At 40.4% G+C, this 24,139-nt stretch overlaps 1 protein-coding gene across 1 annotated transcript in view; it reads right to left on the bottom strand.

Annotated features, from left to right (window-relative positions):
• The window catches only part of LOC126637552 (connector enhancer of kinase suppressor of ras 2-like), a 173,232-nt gene that overhangs the window by 108,421 nt on the left and 40,672 nt on the right, over positions 1-24,139 (bottom strand). Inside the window, 1 exon segment of the mRNA XM_050310900.1 lies at positions 1,128-1,291. Within this exon segment, the coding sequence (XP_050166857.1) occupies positions 1,128-1,291 (164 nt within the window).

Below are 24,139 nucleotides of genomic sequence, written 5' to 3'. Positions count from 1 at the left end.
TGTTTCCAAAAGCACAGCAGGCTGTTGGTTGTGCAGCACAGCCCAGTCCCAGGTACAGCTGCAGCGAGGCCAAAGCACTCCCTGCTTGGCCAGCTGTGCTCTGCAGTTTGTGAGGACACATCTCAAGCCACACCGAGTGTATTTTGTCATTCAAGAAGAAGACTAATAAGAGGTACTCATTCAAACTGGGTGGGTTTTTTTTTTTTTCCTCAGATCAAGTGCATTTTACCCCATTTGTTTTCTATCTTACTTTTAAGTGCCAATTTCCCTCTTGGAGGCAATTTATCTTATCAATATCCCACGGGATAACTTAGTTATGCAGAGGCAAAACTCCTGATAAAGAAATAAAATATCGGGACTGTCATATACAATTTACCTACATAATTTTACTATTGACTTTTACTATATTTTTTTCACCCATTCACCTACACAAACAGAATAGAGTTATTTTTTCTTTAGAGTTAATACATTACATTTTATTAGCTGGTAGGAATTATGCAGCAGAGGAAAAAAGATTTTTTTGATATCTAATAGTGTGTTAAGAGTTTATAACTGGATTAATAACCTAATAATTATAATATGAAAAAACAGTGTTCTTCCAAGTGCTTGCAGGTTGCTAAAAAAACCCAAACCCAACTTTTAATTGACACACGTGTCTGTAGTTTAGATAAAGTCAATTTTACCACTCCAGTCTCTTCTTAAAGCTCATTTTAAACAATCTTCCAGTCTAATTAGCATTACCTCCTGGCCCTGTAGTACCATCCTTTTGAAGGCTGGCACGGTTAAAGCACTCAGGTCTGCTTGGTTCAGGGTAGTGTGGCAAATGTCAGTGAAATACCAGGGCATATGGCATATAATTACAGGACCATATGGATGCCAGTAGTGATAGTCAACAGCATTTGAATACAGGAGCAAGAAATTCAGAGGAAAAGCAATAAAAGACTATAACACACGATCATAAAATCATTAAATGATAGTTCCTCTACAGCTGAGAGAAGCCAGGACGTGCCTGTCCTTCAATGAAGCAAAGCCACTGTAGCTGGAGAGCACATTCTACACTACTTTTATGTAGCTTGGAGATTCATAAACCCAGATGATTAAGGTGAGTGATGCAAGAAATCACTTACCAAAGCACAGAGCAGATCAACTGCTTCCAGGATCAGCTCCTGGTGGCCGATGCGAGTGACTCCCAGCTCCTCCAGCTCCTGGTGAGTGATGTGCAGCAGCTGCTCCCCATTGATCTTCTCCCTTTCAAAATTTTTGATGTATTGTTGGAGGCAATCATCCAGGCCTGTTTGGAAAAGCCAACAATGCATATTCAGAGAGCAGATTAAAAACAAACAAACAAACCAACCAGTTATGTGATTCACAAACAGAGAAATGTCTTGGAAATACAAGTGTATTTCCTTGTTTGGAGTTATTATGGAAAATGTGCAAAAAACAAAAAGTGGTAGTTTGACTTGCATAATACAGCACATGGGGCTAAAGAGAAAAGTTTATATTACTGATGTTATTTACAATGTTTTTAAACACTTTAGTACTGATTTCACACCTTCATGGTACTTAATATGGAGACTAGGGAAGGATGAAGCAGCACAGAGAGTGACATTATAGAAAAACTTTTTCTCCTGATGTCACAAAGATCTAAATATAAGTTGATCTTATGCTTAGGAACATATTCTTCCTGGTAGTGCTCTTCCAGGACTCTTCAAAGTCAGATGGTGTGGTTATCACTGATTGGGAAGAGTGGCTTTAGGCTCAGTTACCACCTGCACTAACTCTGCTACACCCACTGCCAATTCTCCCCCCAAAGTCAAATCATCCAGTTTTCTGAATCTCAATAACATACAAATGGTTTTGCTCCAACACCTTCAATTAATAACACGACTTTGCCCATGCACAAAGAATTGCTGTGTTTCACCCTGAGACTTGATCAGGTGGGAAAAACGGATTATTCTGTATCTCAAACCAGAGAAGGGACCGATGAACAACAACAGCTGAAACACTTTTCATTCCTCCAAAGCTGTTTCTGAACCACCCGTGCTCTGAGCCTCCACAACAATTTAGCTGAACACGAGGCTCTGGTACTAAAAGCATTAAAAGCTACGTGAGGTTACTCAGAGTTCCCTCAAGGACTCTGTCAGATCAACCATAGCCTGATATGCACATGGATTTCTGGAGACCTACAAAATTCACCTTCAATAACTTCACCCACCGAGCAGAGTGAGTAAAACACTTTGATCCTCAGTTATTTGTCCTACAGTGATGCAAGCAAACCCGAGATCCATAAAACTACAGAGATCCAGAAAGCACAGAAATAACAGCTTGGGTGTTTAAGGAAGACAGAGATTTGGAATATAATTTCTGCACACAGCAAGTTACCAGTGGGGCTCAGTTAAGGAGAAAATGTGCAGCCAAGCTCTAAAAGACCATGATGTATCTAAAGAGAAGGAAAGCAACAGAGACATAAACAATATTGTTCTCATCTTTCTGTTTAAAAGTTCTCACAAATGCAATATAAACAGAAATAAAGGAAAAGTTCATTCATTTCATTTCCTGGATTATTAATCTAAAGAAGCAGGTAATTCCATTATGTGCCTCGGTATCTTTTTAAAGAGAAATTGGCAGTTGTTTTAACATTTTTTTCCAAAGGTCCTTTTACTTAACCAGATGGTACAGTCTGGCAATGATGAACAGAATTATATTCCTCCAAGTTAGCACAGGAGTGCTAAATGAGTTAAACAAGACAGTGAAGGAATTTCACTAAAGACAGATTAGAAAATTACATTACTATCTATTACTCTGTTTCTAAACACACCTCCTTAGATAATATGAAGTGATTGCCTTCAATCTATTAAAACTGGTTAATTTAATTGTCACAGAAAGCATTAACACATTACTGACATGGAAGACCTGACTGATTCCTGGGATCAGTGTCCAGACATGGATTTCTAAACGTTATCTGAGAAGTTGTCAGAATAACCAAACCAGCTTGGGGAAACTCAAGTCCAAAAATGTGAAATTTTAAATTTCATAACTTAAAACTATCCTGTAGACAAAAATAGCTTATATTGGCCATGTTCTTCAGAATATCTGAGAGAGATCTGACACCTTGTACTTGGCATGTTGGGTGCCACCACTGTGAGTCTCAATTAACCTAATTCAGTTGAGACACAAGAACCGAATAAACCCAAACAATGTGTTTGTCTTCTGTTCATAAATACAAGGGGAGATAATTCAGTTTCATTTAATTAGCTTCTCTTTCAACATGATCCAATCACTTACTCTGTAAACTGATAGTCCTAAGTTATGGTGCAGGTAGAGATCATTTATCATTTACCAATTCATGTTCACAGCTTTATAGGCACTTACATCACATGGAAAACTAGATCAGTGATAAAAATATCATAGTTCATGTTGTAATTCTTAAGTATGTGGTAGTTTGGGGTTTTTTTTTTTTTTTTGAGGGTGTGTGTTTTTTAAAGCTCAACTCAGCAGTCTGCTGGCAACTAATACCTATACCTTTTCTCTGCTCTGTAATGGTTTGCAAGTAGAAAACTATTCCTCTGCAGCTGCTCATTATTTCAAATGATCTCCTGAATGATTTTACAGAAGTGTATTTCAGTTTGGATTGCTTGAAAAGACTGTTCACTGCAAATTCTGTAGCAAATATTTCACATTTAAACTCCAAGCCATCACACATTTCTCTTCCCCGTCTGCCCAAGAACAATTCTTGCAGCAAAAATTCCAAATCTGCTTTTAGCGAGCATTTCCCTAAAACTCAGAAGAAGTCACTGAGACTGCTACTAGGTAATAAATTATTTTGAAGCAAAGCAAGTTAATTAAAAAATTTAGAACCAGTGGCCACAAATAAGCATTTGTAGCATTAAGAGAGATTTAGAAAAATCCAAATGAACGTGGCACGCTGTGAAAACCGCACAGCGAGAAATATTAAACCTGCCCTTGTGCCAGAGAGGGTGTCTGACAGCAGAGCAAAATATGAAATTTGTATTATTGCTCCTGCTCTGTAATAGCTCCCCAGGGCACCTTTGGAAGGCTTTACTTACTGGTGCAAACAGGGAGGCAGCTGACACCGGGATCCAGGGATGTGTCATTAAAGGGCCAGGCTGGCTCAGGGCTCATCAACATCCACAAAGACAGAGATTTGTCCATCTCTTTTTTTTTTTTCCCCTTGTCTCTCTGGAAGGCAGGTACTGCACTGTGAGATGTTACCCAGGAAAATTTCAGCTTTCAGGAGCTCTGCTCTTCATTGTCACGGCTCTAATTGTTTTTAGCAGGAAAATATCGAGGATGCAATTAGGAGGGTACAGAATGAGATCGTGTTGACTCACCAAAGCCAAATGAAATATTTATTTCCTCAAGCCACTCAGGCCTCATTAGTGCTCTTTATGCAATTCCTGATATAATTTCTGTTTACAGATAAGTCTTGAAGTAGTTAAGATTCACATCCACAAAGAAGTAAAGGGCATTAGCTCTGCTCAGATGTAGGTAAATAAAATTAAACCCCTATTCCCAAGTTACACAGCATCAGTGTCACAAACTTGCAGTTCTGTTGCTGCACGTTCTTTACTTGGGTACAGTTTATAACTTAACTATACATCCTTCAGAATGCAATAAATTGATTCAAGTAGAAGTGTTTAAACACATGTATTTTTTATTTTAAAGCCAAGGGTTAACACCCACAATGAGACAACTGTGGTTGGTGGTGGAAGAATTTTTATTTTTCCAACCCAGCTTGGCTAAAGGACTTAACTCACTTGACCAGGGAATCAGTGAGGGTTGAAGACATTTCCTAATCTTTCAGTATTATTTAATAGAGCACACTCCAACAACAAAGGAGTTATCCATTCAGTGCTGACTGAACCAGTTGGGAAGAAGCACTGGCTGAACATAAATCCACATGCTCAGAAAGGGGTCTTGTAGAAAGAAATTGATTAAAACATCCCCAAAACCACATTTACCTGAGAAGTCCTACAGTTGGACTCCATGATCTTAAAGGTCTTTTCCAACCTAAAAATTCTATGATTCCACATTGCCTCTTTCCATTTTTAAGTAAAAGAAAGTTTAATAAATCCACAAGGACCAGGAAAACCCTCTCTCTGTAGTCAAAGAGTAGAGGAAAAGTAAACAACTCTGATATGCTGACTGACCAAGTTGATGATTTTGCAAATAAGACATTGTCTGAATCAAGGAAATGTGAAGGAGAAAGGAGGTGGAAAAAATGAGGGAGAAAGGGCAGGAAAACAAAAGCCAGTTAGCTTGAAAATGTTTATTTTCAGAAGTGCATAATTAGGAAAAAAAGAGTCATTGAAATAGAAAAGCAAACCAACATCTTGAAAAAATTCTCTGTAGCACTGGCTAAAATCAGATTTAGGAATGAAGTCAGAGCAAACATTACAAAAGGGATGCTCCACACACTGTGGCAAATGAGGTCCACTGAGGTTAAATGAATCTTTCTATCAGTGTCAACAAATGTCAGGTTTGGTTCACATTACAGCACAAACATTGGTGCCATGTTATGTAAAGATCTGTCCCTTCCTCTGCCACTGGCCAGAGATATTGGAAAATGTTACCATTACTGAAAAAAATTACTATGAAATAAATGGAGGGAAGGCACAAGTTGCTGCCTTTCATGCAGCAGTGATGCAGACAGGGCAGCTCTCACAGGGAGAACTGGGGGGACAACAACTTTGTCAAGTGCTATCCATCACAAAAGTAATTTTTAATTTAAAAGTCTCTAGTTTCCAATTTTTCCATAAATCTCTCCCTAAGCTACATTTACTCACTTCTCCTTTTTCATACATTTTAATACCTTTTTGATTCCTGACTAAATGATGGGCTTGTTGCTGCTGCATCACCATTCCCGGGGGAAAATCCAGGACATCTGGTTGGAACAGCAGGACCCTGGCTGGGAAGGGAGGGGTCACAGGGAGGGCTCTGCCAGTCCAGCCTGTCACAAACACCACTGCTCTCACCAGGTCACTCTCCTGACAGATGAGGACGTGCAAATCCAGACCCTCTGTGAGGAAAATGCCGCCTTGCTCATTCTGCTCTAGGGATGAACGAGCAGGAAAGCTGCTCAGTGGAAATGCTGTGACTGCTCCTGACTGGGGCAGTTCAGCACTGATGCAGCACTGGCAGCCAGCTGGGCAAAATCCCTTTGATTCAGGGCCTGAGAAAGCATTGAATGTTTTTTCCTAATTAAAATAGTCTTTAAAATTAAAAGCACTTAGAATACTAAACTCGCAGTTGCACAGCAGCTCACACACAACAGCAAGTCTGAGGTGCAGATGTCTGTGGAATCTGAATCTAAAAGGACAAAACTTCAAAGTCAACAGAACAATCTGATTGCTCAAAAGAATTGGCCTGCCAAGACAAATTAATAACCTTTTAATGTACCTCATTTGACGAAGTAAAAACTATACAACAATCATATCTCTGTTGTTGCAGAGTGGCGACTAGTAAAAAAAAAAAAATCAATATATCAAAGTGAGACAGGGACAAACACCAATTTTCAAGTGTGGCTGTGCTGGATGTTGAAGGGAACCCACTGAAGTTGCTGTGCCTTGCAGGGGAGATAAATGCCAGCAGTGACCATGCTCAGTGAGGGCTGATGTCTTGTGTGACGTGGAAGGCTAAAAAAAAAAAAAAAAAGGACAGAAACACTGCAAAGAAGGGCAAAGAAAACGCAAAAGACAGCCAGAAATTGTGTGTGCTTTGAGAAAGGGCAGAGAAAAAAAATGCTCAAGTAGGTTTGGAGCCTTAAGTATGGAAACATCTTGTTTGATTCCTGCTGGTTTGTGCGGGTGAACTCACACATGACCTTCCAAACAGACAGGACTGCACCTGAAACACCTCATCTGAACCACCAAGGGCTTCTCTTTGCGGGCAGAGCAACTTGCAAGGCCAGAAGATTGGATGTTCACTGTTAGGTGACATGAAAACTCATTTCTATGGCAGAAATTCTCTGATTAATTGGGGAAGGCAGCACGAACTTCTGCTCCTGTCACAGCCTTCAGTTTACATATGCAGATCTGCTTAAATATATCCAGTGTTAACAGCACCCACAGCCTCAGTCCAAGTGGTAGATGTTACCGAAACCAAAGAAGTTTGGGTGGGTTTTTTTTAAAGAAACACAGGGTATTTTCCATCTAAAGCAATATTTAGTAGAAAGATCTGGAAGAAGGTGACTGCTTGGCTGACAGGGAGAAGGAGGTAGAGAATTCATGCCTTTTCCTAAATGTGATTTTATTCAATACACACGTCAATTCATCCATGTTCTCCATCAAAAACCTCTCTGATTTATTACACTGGGCTCAGTTTCCAATTCTTATATAACTTGTATCAAGGAAAATCATCAGGTGGGTATTTTTGCCAATGACATTAAAAAGCTTTTTAAGAATTATTCAGTCCAAATAATAAAAAAAAGGAATAATCCTCAAGGCCTGTTCACACTAAGCTGACTCTCAAATACCAGATATTGGTTCTTAAGCCCTTCAGGAGAAATTAAAAAAAAAAAACCATAAAAAGTCTTTAGAGTGCCTGAAGAAAAGGATCTTCATACACTCACAATTCAGAAAGAGTCAGAGGGGATGTGTCTGAGGACATTCTAAAACACCATCTTGAAGCATTTCATAGAATCAGAGAATGGTCTGGGTTGAAAGGGACCTTAAAGATCATCTAATTCCAACTCTCTGCTGTGTCCAGGGACACCTTTCACTAGACCAGGTTGCTCAGAGCTCCATACAGCCTAAACTTACCTGAAGTTTAGAGTTCTACCTAAAAACTGAAGATTATCTTAAGGACTTCACATCTTTAAGCCTGCATGTCACAAATCTGATCTTCAGCACCACTGCAGCTAGAGTACAAAATTTCCTACAAAAACTCCATTAAAAACCGCCAGGCACAGCAGGAACGCCCAAACACACAAAAAGGAGAGAATTCAGATTATTCTGAAAAAATTAATCCCTCAGCTCTGGCATTATCTGACCTTTAAATGCTTGGCTGTGCAAGTAGAATGGGTTTAAATGTTGCTTCCTGGCTGAGTTTCCTCTGCGTCACTCCAACATTCACAGGGATACAGATGGATGTTTTACATGCAAATACAGGCAGGCTCTGCTGCTTGAATTTACAGACCATCATCTGCATGAACAGGAACTGGGGCGGGATGAGCACTTGGAATTAATGCTTCCCAGGCACCAACTGACACCAAAAATGTTGGCTTCCATTCCAGGCTTTGAAGTGGGTTGAACTTACTGGACATAAACCCTTCCACTTGTGCCAGACCTCTGGCTAAGGCTGTGCAGGTCCACAAAGTACTTCCCTCGCTCCCATTTTTCTCTCCTGAGGGTGCCAGGATCCACACCTATCCCATCCAAGCCCACTGCAGACACACTGAAGCCCCAGGATCCAGCTGGGCTCTTGGCACCAGAGCACTTCTGCTCTGCTGGCCCTTCATTCAGAGGGCTCTCTGCTCCTCATCCTGTCCATGCTCATCCTGCAGCTACATGCCACACCCAGCCACTGGCACTGGCCCAGCAGTCCCAGCCACAAGTACCCTCTCACCACAAAATTCTCAGCTTTTTCTCCCTTAACAAAATCCTGTATATCTGCAACTCCTTTCATTCGTTGCCAGCTTCTATTTCCCAATATCACATTTTTTCTCCTGTAAAAAAGCGAGTTCCTGAGCAACCCAACACCCTTTTGATTTCCCTCTGAATCAGGACAGACACCACTGCCACTCCACCACAGTGCATGTCTGAGACACAAACCAGCCCCCCAATTCGGTCCAATATGCAAATCCAGTGGCAATACCACATCATCACTGTAATTTCAGTGCTTTATTTTTAGTATGGCTAAAGCAGGGGGTTTTCCCATAACCTCAGAGTCTCTGACTCCAAGCTCTTTTCAGCAGCAATTTTCCAAGATAACTATATTATCAGGACAAAAGCTCTGCTGAAATTATGAATATTTTAACAGTTCACAGCAGCTGAGAAGGTTTTGTAAGGGGATGTGTCAAGCAATATTAATAACAAATGAACAAACTGCTGAACTAATAAAATTTGATTTAATGATATGCCATCCCCCTTAAATTGACATTCATATATATGAGGTAAATGACTTAATATAGTTCTGCCTTCATTACCTGTGACTGAATAATAGGAAGTGAGGACATTCTAACTTTGTCCTCGACATTTGACAGGTGTTGAGCTGTGTAGTATTACCACTGAAGTAATAAACAGCATTTTCTCAAAGCTTGGTGGAAATTAGTCCTGACCTTAAAGAGGTTTCTGGAAGTAAAGGGTCTCAGACAGAATGGATCACATTTTCAGGCACAAGTCCATGCTCCTGGTTGTCACATTCCACAACAGCCTTAACCTCGAGATAAGTCACTAATGCTGTTACTGATGAATTTCTCATAAAAGTGATGAAAACCAGAGGTGTTTTAATTAGCTTTTTGTGCCAATGAAAATTTACATCTTTCCCTAGCCTCATTAATCTTCTCCTTGATGAGGATGTACAACATGGCCTCCAGCCATTTCTGGAAGTGCTCAAGTCCCGTGTTCACACCTCCCATTTGTTTGAGGAGATGCTTCCACATTCCAGGCTGACCAAGCTGAGGATACTTGGACCCTGAATTTGCCTTGTCACATTAAAAGTGCCTTGCATTTGACCAAAGCATTTCAAGCACTTCTATACTTCCTACACCCTAAGAAATCTGCCTTTGATAATCCTTGGTTTTCTCTCCAAACTGCTGAGATGATGAAATTAATGATCATCATCCCACCCGCTATTCCAGACATCCTGGAACACAAACCAAAATTTTAAATAACTTTTAGAATCGGCTAAAAAGACAATGAAAAAAATAGACTCACAAGGCCTAAAATAGCTTCATACTTAGAAGAATCTTCTTGATTTATGCTCAAACCAAAACGCAGAACCAGCACAATTAAATTCTCAAATCACTTTGCCCAACCAACAAAGGAGCAAAGATCTCTGTATTAGAATGATTCTGGTGATGAACAACCATCTCTAGGATCAGTAAAAACAAAATGACATCCACCCTGCACACACGTTGCTTAGAAGTGGGGAACTGGTGTGATCAGGGTTCATATTCCTGCTTTTTGCAGTAAGTGCCAAAGGGTGTCTTCTCATCTCCTCGGGCTGGAGGGCACTGAGAGGTGATTCCGAGAGCCTGTTCCAGTTCTCTGCTTCCAAGAGGATGTTTTTGCAGTAACCATTAACTTGCTGCCAGAGATGATGGGGAAGGGGGGGGGGGGAACAATTCAATGTAACAAAAACTACAAAGAAACCACAACACCCCAAAACCACCGATAAAAAGGAAGGATTCTTAGGTGGAAAGAAAACCAGGAAATCCGTGTAATTTCCTTCACTAGAGCCTGAGCACATCAAGGGGAGTTCATTTCAGACCCCTATAGTTTTCATTTTAGAAAGGTCAGGAAGTCTAATAAGGAAGGAACAGCATTAACCACGTCTGATCTTAAAAGCAAAAGTACTAGAACAAATAAATATAACTGCAACCTCCTTTCTCCGGCTTCAGAGGATTTATCCCCCTTTCACTCCCCACAGGAAAGTCTTAATCATAGACTGACCTTCTAAAAACTAGTTTGATATCATACAAACCCGAAGAAAACTATCACACCAAGCAAGTTACAAGTACTACAGGGATGTGCCCCACTTGTCCCTGTCTTAAGAGTGAAGAAAAAGAAATACTGAAGAGAGAGATAACGAGTCTGTCTGAGCTAATCAATAGAGAGACAGTGACTTGCCAGACAGAAATTCATGTAACAGCAAGGCAGACAAAGTTGGGTGAAATGAATCGTGCCCTAAAAGTATCTCTGATCACCTTGTTAATAGGGCTCCACATTAATTCAATTCATAACCATATCAAACCCCTTGATATGAGGCACAGACACCTCAGAACAGTGACTACCCAAAGCACATAGAAAGAAATGAGTTTTCTGAGGCACACACACACAGCTGTGAAATGTTATCAACTCCCCAAACCCATCCAGGACAGCAGAATCCCTGAGCATGTCCTCCCTCAGCAAGTGCTAACGATGCAAAGCTGAGCGGGGATAAAGAGCTGACAGAGGAGATCAAACAAAAAGCGCTACAGACGTTTCGGTGCCAAAAGACATTAATTCTTGTGCCGACTTCACTGACATATTTTGCTAAAAATCCTGGGTATCAGAAGAACAGCCAGATTCACTGTAGGCTTTGGGAGTGAAAAGCCCAGACAAATCAGAGTTCTGCTCAACCCAATTTCTTCAGCAGCTACAAGGCCACGACCTAATTCACGTGTAATGGTTTAGGCACCTGCAAGGAACAATCCCAGGAGTGGAAGGGAGCCTTGGCAGCTCCTCACACAGCTCTCCACAGAGGCTCCAAAAATCAGCTTGCTGCGAGAAATAAAGAGAAGGGGGAGGATTCCCTTTTTCTCAGGGATATTCAGAAGCTTTGGTGAAGGCACCTGCTGGCCAATATTTGGGCAAGGCTGTGGATCAGTTGGTCTGGAGTTTCACACATGTCCCTCTCTTTCCTTGCATTCCAAGGAAACCCTGAGGAAGGCACCTGCAGCACTCTTGTGTGTGTCATCCTGGTGACTCTATAAATCTGGATGATCTCAAATGAGGCTCTTTCCTTAAGCAGTTTGGAGGAATTAGCTCCAGCAGACAGTGCTTAGCTCAGTTAGAAGTCAGCTCGGTAGCAGGAATTGTCAATTCACCGTCAGGAAAATCCTGAACTAGGAATCTGTATTTTTATCCATACAAACTATAGGAAACCAACAAGAGCAGGCAAATAGGAGAAACAAAACAGAACCCAAAATAAACAAAAACAAAACAAAAACATCACAGAAATAAAAATCAAACTGTAAATCCTACTGAAAAAGGAAGCTTTTCCCTTTCCTTACATTTACCCATTTTCATTCTCCATTTCTGTTACAAGGTGATGCCAGAAATTTATTATGGTTGTTATTGAACAAAATGAGAGGTAGAAATTTTTATTCACCACCACTTTTCATGGAGTACCAGCTGAAGATAGATTAAATCTCTGGCTTCAGCTACACAATGGAAAACATTACTATATCTTAAATCACTATTACTTTGTGGTTTAATTCTGAATTCAAAATGTTTTGCTACTTGATCTGGACACAGCTTATCCAAGATTAAATACTTCTATGAAGTACCATGAAACAGGCAAGAATCTTATCATATCTAAAGAACTATATAACCAAAAGTCCATGAATAAAATATGATTGCAGCTTAATGTAAAGAAAATTTTAATCCATTCAGCAAAGCAATAAATTTACTGGTAATTCAGTACAAAGTAAAAAACAAGCGATTACAAAATATTTCAAAGCCATAGCATGTCACTCACTCATGTTTTAAATAAGACTTTTTAATATGCCTAAGATGATTAAATCTTTTAGATGGCAGCAGGCAAAAAAGGGACACAGGGCAGGACTAGTGCTTGAATTTCCATCTCTCTGACAAGGAGGCATCAGACTGGAAGAACTACAGAGTTCCCTTCTACCATTCTGAGCTGGTTTTATGCTCTTCATAAGGAAATAAAGTTTTTTTCTCAAGTCATCAGGCAAGGAGTAAGAGATCCCCAATAATAACATGTCAGTGGTAAGCACTGTCCATAAAACCTCAAAATAGAGCTGCTGGTGAAAAGGTAAACGTAATAACTCTCTGTGAAAAGGTAAATGCAATAACTCTAAAAATACAGAGCCCACAGCCCGGAGCAATGCACTGGAGTGAGCAGGATAAATTAATTCTGTGTCAGCAAAAGGAGCACAATATGAAATAATGTTTCTGGGGCCATTCCTCATGGTTTCTTCTGCACTGCCCTTGCAGCCATTCCCAGGGAAGCCTCAGAAAAGAAAATTATCCTCTGGTTTATTTGCCAGAGAACAGAACATAGAAGGGTGTTAGAGCTTGGTCAGCTCCTCAAGAACACTTTGGAAATGGTTTGTTCAAACAGGATCAAGCAAAGCGTAACAGAAACAAGAACTTACTGGGGAAAAATGAGTACACAAATCAATTAAGGAACTACAGGTTTCTGTATAAGAGGGTTGCTATTAAAAAAAAAAAAAAGGCAGGAAAATTAAGATTGAGATAATCCAAAAAGGTCAGAAGAGAGAAGTAGATGTGGCCTTCATATTTACGAAACATTTTGTCTTTAAATCATTGCGTGATTAGCTGCTTCCAAACTGCCATTTTCCTGAACTTCTAGAAATATGACACGAAACAAAGAGAACTTTACCTTAAGAAACCAAGATACTATTCAATTCTCCACTGCAATTCATTGTGTTACCCATCACTGCAATTGTTTCTTCCTGTAATATTACTTAGCAAAAGAACAGGTAAATCTGGTGGCTCCAACCTCCCTCAGGCATGTACTATGATCCTTCATTTTAAAAGCTTTGAGATCTACTTTAGATAAGGCATTTCTATCATTCATATCCCTCCCTAGTTCAAGGCCTCTGCAATTAAGAATTTAAAGAGTTTCAGAAACAAAAAGGTGGCATTTTGATCTCAAACACAGGAGCTGTTAAACATTGTAACTTATCTGACCAAAGAATAGTAAAGGAAAAATCCAAATTCATTCTCAAACGTAGTTTAAGCAAGTTGATAACAAGGATGAACTGACAATACCATTAACTGTGTTTCTTTTCCTTAAAAGTGTATAAATGGGACTGGAAAAATTCAAGTTTTGGTAACTTTTAACACACATCCAACCCTGTGAGCAATTTGAAAATTCTAACTTAAAAAACCTCCATGATCAGGTACCTGCAAAAATGCTAAAAGTGATTTACAAAACTTGAATGTCCTTGACTTACTTTAGTCATTTTCAGGGACAGGCAGAAAAATTAGTATTTCCTCTAGAGGGCTTCAGGGTCTGCATTCTTTCCCAAGTCATCCAAGTTATATTGCACTAAGTGGCTGCACTACTGAGGGTCAGAAAGGCTCTTTGCTGTTCTGATTGCTCCTGCTCAGGGAAAAAAAAATAATCACAATTCATTAAGTGCAAGATAAGCCCCTGTGATCCTGCCATGGTTTGTGTCCTCACCTCCCAACACCAGCGCCAGAAACCAAAGCTGAGATGGTTATGTGATAATTTGTACTAGAATTGCTGAAGTTAATCAATTTTCACTTTATGTTTTCTTGGACTATTGCTCCTTAAGAGAGCCAGTTCTTTCTTTAAGGATTATCTTAGTACTACATTAATATGAATTTAGATTTTAACAAAGCTCTCTAAAACAATGTGTATATGAAACTCATACACTAAATGAAGTATTATTTATTAGTTTAAAATTTTTCTCTAAGCCTGTATTGTGATAATCTTGTTAAGCCAGCTCCTGAGTCAAAGAATTTATGTACTAAAAGAAAATTTGACTGAAGTTTGGAGCTTCAAAGTTAATCACTTTACTACCTCAATGTTTCCTCCAGAAATCCTAGGCTTGATCAGCCAAGATATTCTGTATTTTATAATTTTGCTCTGTTTTTGTACTAAACTTGTACTTTCTATGTCTCCTTTACTCCTGAGCCTCTGTGTTATTTGCTGCCTCCCAGCAGCTCTTACTTTTCAGGTATCTGATGTGTCAACCATCCTTCTAAATATGATATATTTCTTATCTTTTCAGATATAAAAATGCTTCTAAAGGTGCAGGTCTAGAATGGGCTTAAGCCAATTTCAGACCTCACCACTGCCAAAAGAGGCAACAACTTTTCCTCCCCTCTTGTCTTGTGCTGGCATCAGGAATTTCATGGCAGCACAGGGAATCAGCTCAGCAAATGGAAAAGAAAGGAAAAGAAAGGGAAGCTCGGTCTGTCTTGTCAACAACCTCTGAAACATCTTTGCTTTGAGGATTCAGCAGCTAAAACTCCCTGGTTTTGCTCTTCTCTGCCTCGCTGCTCCCTCCTAACGCCTTTGTGGCTGCTGTTCCCTGAACTGGGGAACTGATCCATCTGAGCCACAGCCCCAAACCAGAGAGGAAAAGTGGTTATTGTTTGGAGGGGGAATGTTCCCCCAGCCAGTTTGCAATGCAGACACAAACCAGGGACAGGGGAAGGAGGAGCTGCAAGGAGGGAGCAGCAAGGGGATGGAGCTACACCCTGAAACCAGGATGGCCAGGAACCAATCAACTACACCTCTGAAAAAGCTTGGAAAGGAAAAATGATTCTGATTTACCAGACTGCCCCTACTTACTACAGCAAGATTTAAAAAAAAATGTATTACAGAGCACAGCAAACGAGTCCCTTTCCAACAGGCACAAAGTGTTTCAGTCCCAGGTGTCTCTGCTGGGACTGGTGGTCCTTTTTATAGCAGTGTGATGTAGGAAAGGAGCAGGAAACTGAAAACTGTGTCAATGAAACTAGAAAAGCGATTTTGAAATCTTGCACTAGGAATTAAGAAACCATCAGTTAAATCCTTGACAGTTACAGGAAATCTTCTTAAGATGTAGCTTGTGTTTAATTTCACAACTGAAACAGCTGCCAAGCCTGTACAAGTCTCTAAATCAAGCACATTTTCTTTCAAATTAGATTTATCTCCAGTTTGATGTTTGTACTTGCAGTCTGGAAATCAGAGCACCAAAGCTCCCACCAGAAGATCCCCCCTTCCACAAAAAAACATTACTGGACACTTTTTTAATGAATCCTGGTGTGATCCTGGAGGGTCTTATCCTTGGTGCCACTCCTGATTCAATATAGGAAGCACTACAGTGATGATTTGTGAGTGTGGCCTTGATTCAAGACAGAACTTAAGTGGCTGCCTCACTTCTCTGCCTGTTGCTAATCCTCCAATTGATTTTCACCGGAATATTCACGATTCAAATCAGACTTAAGTGCATTGCTGGAGCAGAGCCAGAGTGCTCTGAACATGGCATGACTGAGCCCACACCAGGCAAAGGTTTGGAGATGGTCCCATTCCCTCTCACAGATCAAAATTCCCATCTCTGGAAGGACAACCCACTGAAAATTTATACCTCACTTAAAGCCTCCTCCATTCTGAAAAGCCCTCTACAGGAATTAACATCTCCCATGATACTTCCTGGTTACATGAGTGCTAATTTCCTCAGTAGAGATGTCTTTTGGTGGCATATTTACATTTTCCAGTACTGACCATTGCACCACTTCTGATGTCTCTTCCACTCCAGGATGGGCAGTGATGTGATTTAACCCCTGCTTGTAAAGAGATTACATTCCTCACAATACTGGGAGGGTGCTGATTCAAGAAAGAGAAATGTTAAATAAAATCTCTTTTTCTGTCTCATAATCTATATATTATCTCATAATCTATACATTAACATGCTTCTGTCATAACCTTTGGATAGTACTTCGAGAAATTTGTTATAAAACCCTTTAAAATTGTACATAACTATTGGCTTAATCAAGAAAATACAATATAACCTTTTAGGGACTCAAAGTCATGGCTTCTCAGGTGACAGAGGAACAAAAAAATAAATCAGGGGATGGAAATATGAGAACAGTGGTCACATCCAACAAAGTGAAGTCACTGATCACAAAAAGATGATGAGAAAAAGTTCCTCCAGACCACGACTGATGGTTGGGTCAGTGCTGAAGACCTGGAGCCAGTGGGGAGCCAAGAGAGGTGGGAGTGCCCTGCTGAGCACTTTTCAGCCAAGGGACAGGAGTGTGAGATACAGGGATGAAAAAAACTCCCAGCTCCATTTTCCCCAGACAAGTCCCTCTTGTCAAGGTCAGAACGGTACATACCGTGAGTCTGAACTGAAATCAGAGATTTGGTTCTATTTATGGGAAGACAAAAAGTCAAAACAAGTTCCTTTTTCAAGGATTGAAGGGGGAAAAAATAAAAATCCTTGGAGACCCCACTGATAACAGATGGTACCTAAATGAATCCTGGAGACCTGGCAGATCCACTGAAGTGATCACCCAGGTTTGAACAACAAATCCAGTGGTGGAGCTCATCAGGGGACAAGTCAGGGCATTTTTTCACCTCTCTTTGCACCTATAAATGCCCAGTCAAGTTCTACATTTTGTTGAGATGGTCTTGTAAGGACTATACTCCACTTCAGTCCTATTAAAAAAAAAATAGACTTTAAAGAAAGGATGATAACAAGGCTGACAACAACATGTAATGGGTTTATTTTTCATGTTAGGAAATTTTCGTGTTTCTTTCCCAAGCAGGTTGTTACATCTTGCTACTACAAAGTTGGCAGTTGTGCTGTATTTTGGATATACTGTGAACACATTTTGATTGGGTTCTGGCAGGCTCCCAGTTAAGCTGAATTACAATGAATGCCAACAACACATTACAATTTCTCTCAGTAAACACGAGCCCCAGTTCTCAGGCGAGCAGCCATATGCTGTGTTCTCACACTCCTCTTTTTTAACCCAAAGAGCTGAATTCAGCTGTTGCTTCGGAAGGAAAAACACAGTCAGTGGATCTCATCTCGTACTTAAAGCTGGATTTGTCTCAGTGCTGGAGAAAGACCTGTGTGAAACGGCACTTTGCACGTGGAGAAAGGTAATCCCACTTGCAAGGACCAGGGACAGGTGACCAGAGTGGGGGGGATTGTCCTCTGTGCTCGTGCCCAGGTTTCACAGCAGCTGCAAACCATCGGCTGCTGCTGCAGAGACATCCAGCCTGCCAGTCTGAGCAGTGTGTTCAGACTGAAGAACAGTCCCTCTGGGAACACAGAAATCCATTTTAGAGAGAACTTTAGAATTTCTGTTAAAAAATGCACAGAGAAGAAGCAGGGCACGGTCAGAACTGAGAGTTCAGCCCTCGGTGAGGATCTCAGTTCTCACAAAGGACATGGATGTGACTTGAGCTTTCAGCCAACTAAATATGGAGCTCCACCAGCTTCTCAGAAAGCTGGGTCTGTTCAAAGTCTAAAACTGATGAAAACACTCCCAGAACCTCACCAGTTTTTCAAGCCAGTTCTGACAAAACTCTGCTGATGTGTCAGTGACAGGCAGAAGGACTGTGAAGGGATCACTCTCTTGATAATCTTTTTCAGCCTCCCAGAAGTGACAACTCTCTTCCTTGAAGCCTGTCCAACAGACAAAATGCAACAGGAGAGCTAAAATTCACCTAAAGAATAAAAAAAATGGGGATATTTTCTAGACTGGAGCACTTGCACAGGTGCAATCGCCCTCCTGCTGAACAGGGTGGTGGTGATGGGCTCCAGCCCCTCCTGCACATTCTGATGCACTTCCTTTGCTGGTAAAGCTCAGACCTCGTTATAATTCCCTATTTCACAGGTAGAAAAACCGAACTGAAGAGATGCAAAGCAATTCTCATCAAATCACATCAAAGAGCAGTGAGAGAAATAGGAAGAGGCCCCATATCTGCTCACAGATTTCAGGCATGGGCTTAATTAACTGGGAAAAATTAGAATCTTCTCTAGCCAAGAGTGAAAGGGAGCACACACACTACCTGATCATCCACCAAAATATTCATGGTCTTAGAGAATAAAGGAAAATTGATGGCATACACTTCACCCTTTGGTGTTTTTTAAAAGAATCTTTCAATATTTGCAATAAACCCCGTTCGAGCCACATTTTCCTCTAACGCATTTCGGTTCCCAAGTGCTCATAATCAAAATAAATTCCAAGTGCTGCAAATGAGACACGGAAAATTACATCCCCTCGGTCTGCCCCATCTTTATCACATTCTTCATGCCAAAAAATTCAAATTACTGTGTATTATGTATTCACACATTCTGTCGCTTGCTCTTTAACTCGCCTTGTTTTCCCACGCATCTCTTGTTCATTTTGCAAGTGTTGTCTTGTCCTTTTTGGTTCAGCCCTGTGTCCTCCCATTTCCTTATCTCGGTGCCTCGGTTTTCAGATAGGCCCTTCTGTTTATCCCATTTGCATCCTGCAATGTCAGCTCCAACCCCCATTTCCTAACCTGCAATTTGTGCTGCCATTTCTCCTAATGTGCAGCTGAGTGGCTGCTGAGAGCACAGTAATGATGCAGATATATTACAATTTGCAGTCCACCCCTCTGTGCAATCCACTCCATCCCCTCCTAAACAGTTTTAATTCCACTCTAAGTATGTGGCACACAAGGGCTTTTTTAATAAATTAACAAAACCAAAAATAAATCTATTCTATATTTTTCCGAAATTGAGTGTGTACAAACATAAAAATTCTTGCTCCTTGATTTTCAATTATTTTAGCCCAAAGTGTTCTCAGAACTCTCCTACAACCCCTTCTCTTATTGCAATATATCCCCAGTTCTCTGCATCTCCTCTGATCACTAAATGGGTCAATTGAAGAGTCAACTTCCAACTGGAGGAAAAATCTTGGGGAAATTTCAGGAAGGTCTACAACTACCACCCCTCAAATATATGAAACAGTTCACCCTTGTTTCCACAGCTGAAAGCCAGCATGGACTACAATATGAGTAAATTCTAACAGAAATCATTCTAGAATGTGTCTAAGCTGTTTCTGCAGTGGTAGCAGCTCTTGACCATCCACCTGGATGAGGAAGAGCTCATTCTCAAATTTTCACACCCAGCTCTGGTGCAAATTCTGTCTTTTCAGAAGTTCAAGCAAGAACACTCATTGCCCAGATCCATTTTGTAAAGTCTCACACTCACACAAAACACCTTTCCTCTTTGAGTCTCCGTCTCCTTATCCTTTAATTACTCTGTCCTTTTTCATCTTAAACAGCCTTTGCTTCTCTCTCTCAAAAAAAGTTCATGTCTCTCTGGGAATCCACCTCCAAACTCCTTATAGCCCCTCCACCACTTCACCTTCCAAGACTCCTGGCTTATTTTCTTCTTCCTGCACACATTTCCTTTCTCCTGCCTTTTAAAAATTGGCTTCTTTCACATTCCATCATAACTGTTCCCTTTCATTTTCATAGCCAGAGCAGGCAGAGTGTGCTCATGAAGCACATTAACAATAAACTTAAAAGGCTGCATCAATAAAAAGACTGAAATATTGTCTGAAGAGAACTGTGGGGCTTTGGGAACCAGACCAGTAGGAAGGGAATGAAATACAGTAACACAACAGGTCATGCCATCTGGGGACTATTAACAGATCACTGCTACTGTGAGGAGAGGCACCAGCTCAGGGAAAAAGATAAAGAGAGAGAAAAAAAGGAAAGAACCTGAGTCCTCCAGTGACCAACAGCACTAAGATGAGGAAGGGAAATCCAATTCACTTGAGCTTTGTGAGATAGATTTTTAGTGTTTTAATTTACTCATCCTAAAATTAATCAAAGTTCTGTGGAGATTTCCTCCTTTTCTATTGTGAACCTGTCAAAAGTTTCCTTAATAATCAGCTTTATTGCTGCAAAGCAAAACCACGCTGCTCAGATTTTGCCACAAATAGAAATGACTTGGAGCACATCCTAAAAGCTCATTGTCTTAATAAGAAGAGCAAATATAAAATAATTCAGTCTGGAAAGCCATACTGGATTCTCTTCAAATGCAGAGCCTACAAGGTGTGCTGCCTGTCCACATTTCTTCTCCATAATCTAGATCTTCTTTCCCTAAAAGCCACTTTCATCCAGGATGGCCAAAACAGGGGGAGAGAGAGAGATGCATCTTACTCTCCCACCCACTGACACAAGAGTTAGCTGAAGAATCATCTTGCTTAATTAATTTTTAGAAGAGGATGCAAAATTTCAAATAAGATCTAAAAGGTCACAATCAAATCACCAGAGCAGCTTTCTCACCACTGAGCACCACTCAGAAAAATTAGTTCTCCCTTCCAGGTGTTTTCTGCAAGGCATGCTGCTCCATCAGCATTTTTCCACCCCTCATTTTCCAGAAGAAAAAAAGAAAAATAAAAAAAAAGGTAAATCACAAAATCTAGATCATCACACTGAGGGTGTTCTTATTTTCTGCTCAACTCAGTGTGATTCTGATTTCCAGATTTATCCTAAAATCCTGGGTTTATGTCTAAGAAAAACAAAACAAGGAGGAGGAAGAGCAGCACTGAGGACGTGGTGACAGAACCTCGGGTGTGACTGATCAGCAGAGTTTTCTTTATGACAGACCCATACACAGGAAAAATAATAAAGTGGGGTTGTATGGAACAAGTGAGGTATCCCATAGGGACAGTTCTCTTTTCCTGCTACATCTGCTCCTACAAGCTTTCACAAGAATTATCCTTTGCCTTGTCAGGTTTCGAGTGCCTTAGGAGGTGTTTAATTCTCTGCCACTGAATTCAGTGTGGATGCAACTACCAGTGCAAGTTGCCAGCATAATTCCTGGGTTAACCAGGCACTTTTTCACATCACATTACGTTAACACAGCGTAAAATTGGGTATTGTCACATTTATCAATTTATCAGATTCCCAGAGTTATCACATTTTTCTAGCACGTTTGCAGTGCTTGTTATGTAACCCCCAACGACCTGCTGTTCCCTCAGACTTCATTTCAACTTCCATGGCATTTTGTTCAGGCCTGGGAAACTTTGTGCACAGCTATCAAGGCTATAAATATATCACAGATGCATTAACAAGAGTAGACCTGAATGTAAAAATCATCTGCTCAGGTGTGCAAGTCTTGCCACGGAGGGATAAACACAGCAAGGTTTCCTGGTGTAAAGAACCAGAATTGGAGGAAATCACCAATAATTAGAAGGGGTTGGGGTTTACCATTGTCTAAAAAATAAAATAAATTAATAAAGCATGGAGCTGTGTAAAAGTTCCTTCAAAATTTAGTTTGAATCTCTTCTTTTTCTCTTCAAAAACTGATTGAATCTCAGGTCTTACACACTAAAAAATAATCAGTACACAAACACCTGTAGGATTTGGCTGCAGTATTATTTCATCTTGGATGCTCGTGGTGGTTTTTTGCCCCCTTTAATGATGAATTAAAGTCATAGTTGATATTTATAACTCATCCTAAGGCAGAATGCCCAGAGGAGTTTTGGAAAGAGTGAATCAAAGGACTACACTGAGGAGATTATAAAGTTCTACTTGTAGAGACCCAACCATTATATAGGAAATCTGTGGGAGTGTTGCAGAGAAAATATTGATTAGTGCTCATCTGTTATTGTGGCATCCCTTACAATATCTTCAAAGCATCAGATGGGTCAGAGATGCTGAAATGTTCTTTTTCTAAACATATCTGGAATTCTTTAATTTTCTTCAAAGGTCTCCCAAAGTCATTCACAGCAGCCACAGCAAATCGAGTGGCAGATCTGAGCAAGAGGGTGTCCCAGAAACAAGCAGATTTTGATTTTGAGTATCTTTAAAGCCAAATCAAGTCCCAGGAACTGCTTCCCAGCATGGTCACTGCAACTGCAGGAGTCAGTGCTGTCAAAGCCAGCACTGGCACTACTCTGAACATCTGCCCACGCTCAGAGCAATCCCCTTCAATGCACAGGATTTTCAGCCAGGTGGTTACACATCAAAACTTCTATTTCAACTTTACTCCTTGAAGTATATGTATGTTTGAAGTGTTTCATGTAAGGCTCACAACTCCTCCCCCTGCAGGCAGTAAAAATGGGAAACACAAAATCAATATTTTAAATATTAAAACTCCTTTTGCTCTTCTCATGAATGAGGCAGGGAAAAAAATGCCCTTATTTATTGAATTCCAACAGCATTCAGTTGCAATTAAATTTGGTCTCTGAACTTAAGGGAATCTTAAATGCTAAGAAGACAAGAACTGCCTGTTACATCACACACAGATGTGGAATACCATCAACAAGATCAAGGATGTCTCTCTCTGCATGTTCACCAACTCCCACCAAGAACTCTGGCAGAGGTAGAAGCACAAGTCCATTTCTAAAACCCTGAGTGACTCTTTCCAATGCATTGTATTTTTTTCACGCAAATCCTAATTCTTAACAGCAATTTTGACCAAACTCACCCAGCAGGGAAATCAGATTTATTTCTCCACTATACCACGGTGATAATTCCTTTTCAAGATTTATGTTTCATTTGCAATCTTCTGCCCCATTGGTACTAGGACTGATTTGATTCAAAGATTATATATCCATTACCTCACATTTGAAGGTTTGTTGCAGTTTGTTTTGGTAGAACTTTCAGACTCACTTTAGTAGGACAGAATGTACCAATTCCTTGTTGTCCACCAGTTTATTACATAAACTGGCTGCTACCACTTCCATTTGAGGCAAAGCTCCAGACACATTTCCTGTAAAAAAATATCCTCCTGACCTTCTCTAGCAAGGAGTTATTTATTTAGTATTATATCTTCAAGTCAGCAGACAAAAGACAAATGGTGTTACTTGTAATACAGCTTAAGAGGAGCATATAATGCTCAAATTAGGCAATTACTTGTAAAACAGTTGTGATGAATATTGCACTTAAACTAAATCTTGTTCTTTTTTTCAGTATTTTTCCTCTACTGTGTACAGGCCACAGCTTCCTAATAGATGTAGATATGCAAGTACAGAAGTGAATCATTAGCAGACAAATTAAACTCGTTATCCAAATGCAACTCCATTGTTAACAGATGAAAAATGAGTGGATCAAATGAAAATCTAATAACAGCTCATCTGCCACCCGGCATCTCCTGCCACAGCTCTTAATTCAGAGGAACACACTCTCACCAATTATTCTGTACCTGCATTTGTTTTTCGCTCTCTAAAGTAATTTCAGGGTTCAGCTATGCAGTTTAATTCCTGAATTAGTGGTTCCCAGGGAATGGGACAGCAGAGTAATAGGCTGAAGGAAAAGAGTGGGGGGAAAGAAGGAAGTTGGGAACCTGCCTGGAAAGCAGTAAGAGAAGTCCTTCAAGGTTTGATCATGAAATGATGGGGAGAAAAGAAGAGTCTACAATTCAGTCACGACCTTCCCACCTCTGTGCTGAACTTATTCTGTGATTCTTTGTTCTAAGGGCAGAACAAGGCAGAGGAAGGCGACAGAGGGACTCAAACAACAGCACACAAGGTCTCCATGGCACCAATCTCAGCTGTGGAAAGGTGGCCAGGTTTTCCTTTAAATACCAAGAGGTACATTCATGTCACACCAACCCCTGAGAGAGCAAGCCAGGGAACACAGCAGTGCTGCAACAACAGGGTCCAGCAGTGTCCTGGAATTGGAGTTCTCCAGCAAGCAAAGAGAGGATCCTACTTTTGAACAGGAATTTCGCAAACCAAAGCAC

The sequence above is a fragment of the Myiozetetes cayanensis genome, unplaced genomic scaffold, assembly GCF_022539395.1.
Source record: "Myiozetetes cayanensis isolate MyiCay16 unplaced genomic scaffold, myiCay2020 scf15, whole genome shotgun sequence".
Lineage (NCBI taxonomy): Eukaryota > Metazoa > Chordata > Aves > Passeriformes > Tyrannidae > Myiozetetes > Myiozetetes cayanensis.
This window is presented reverse-complemented; position numbering and strand designations above follow the sequence as displayed.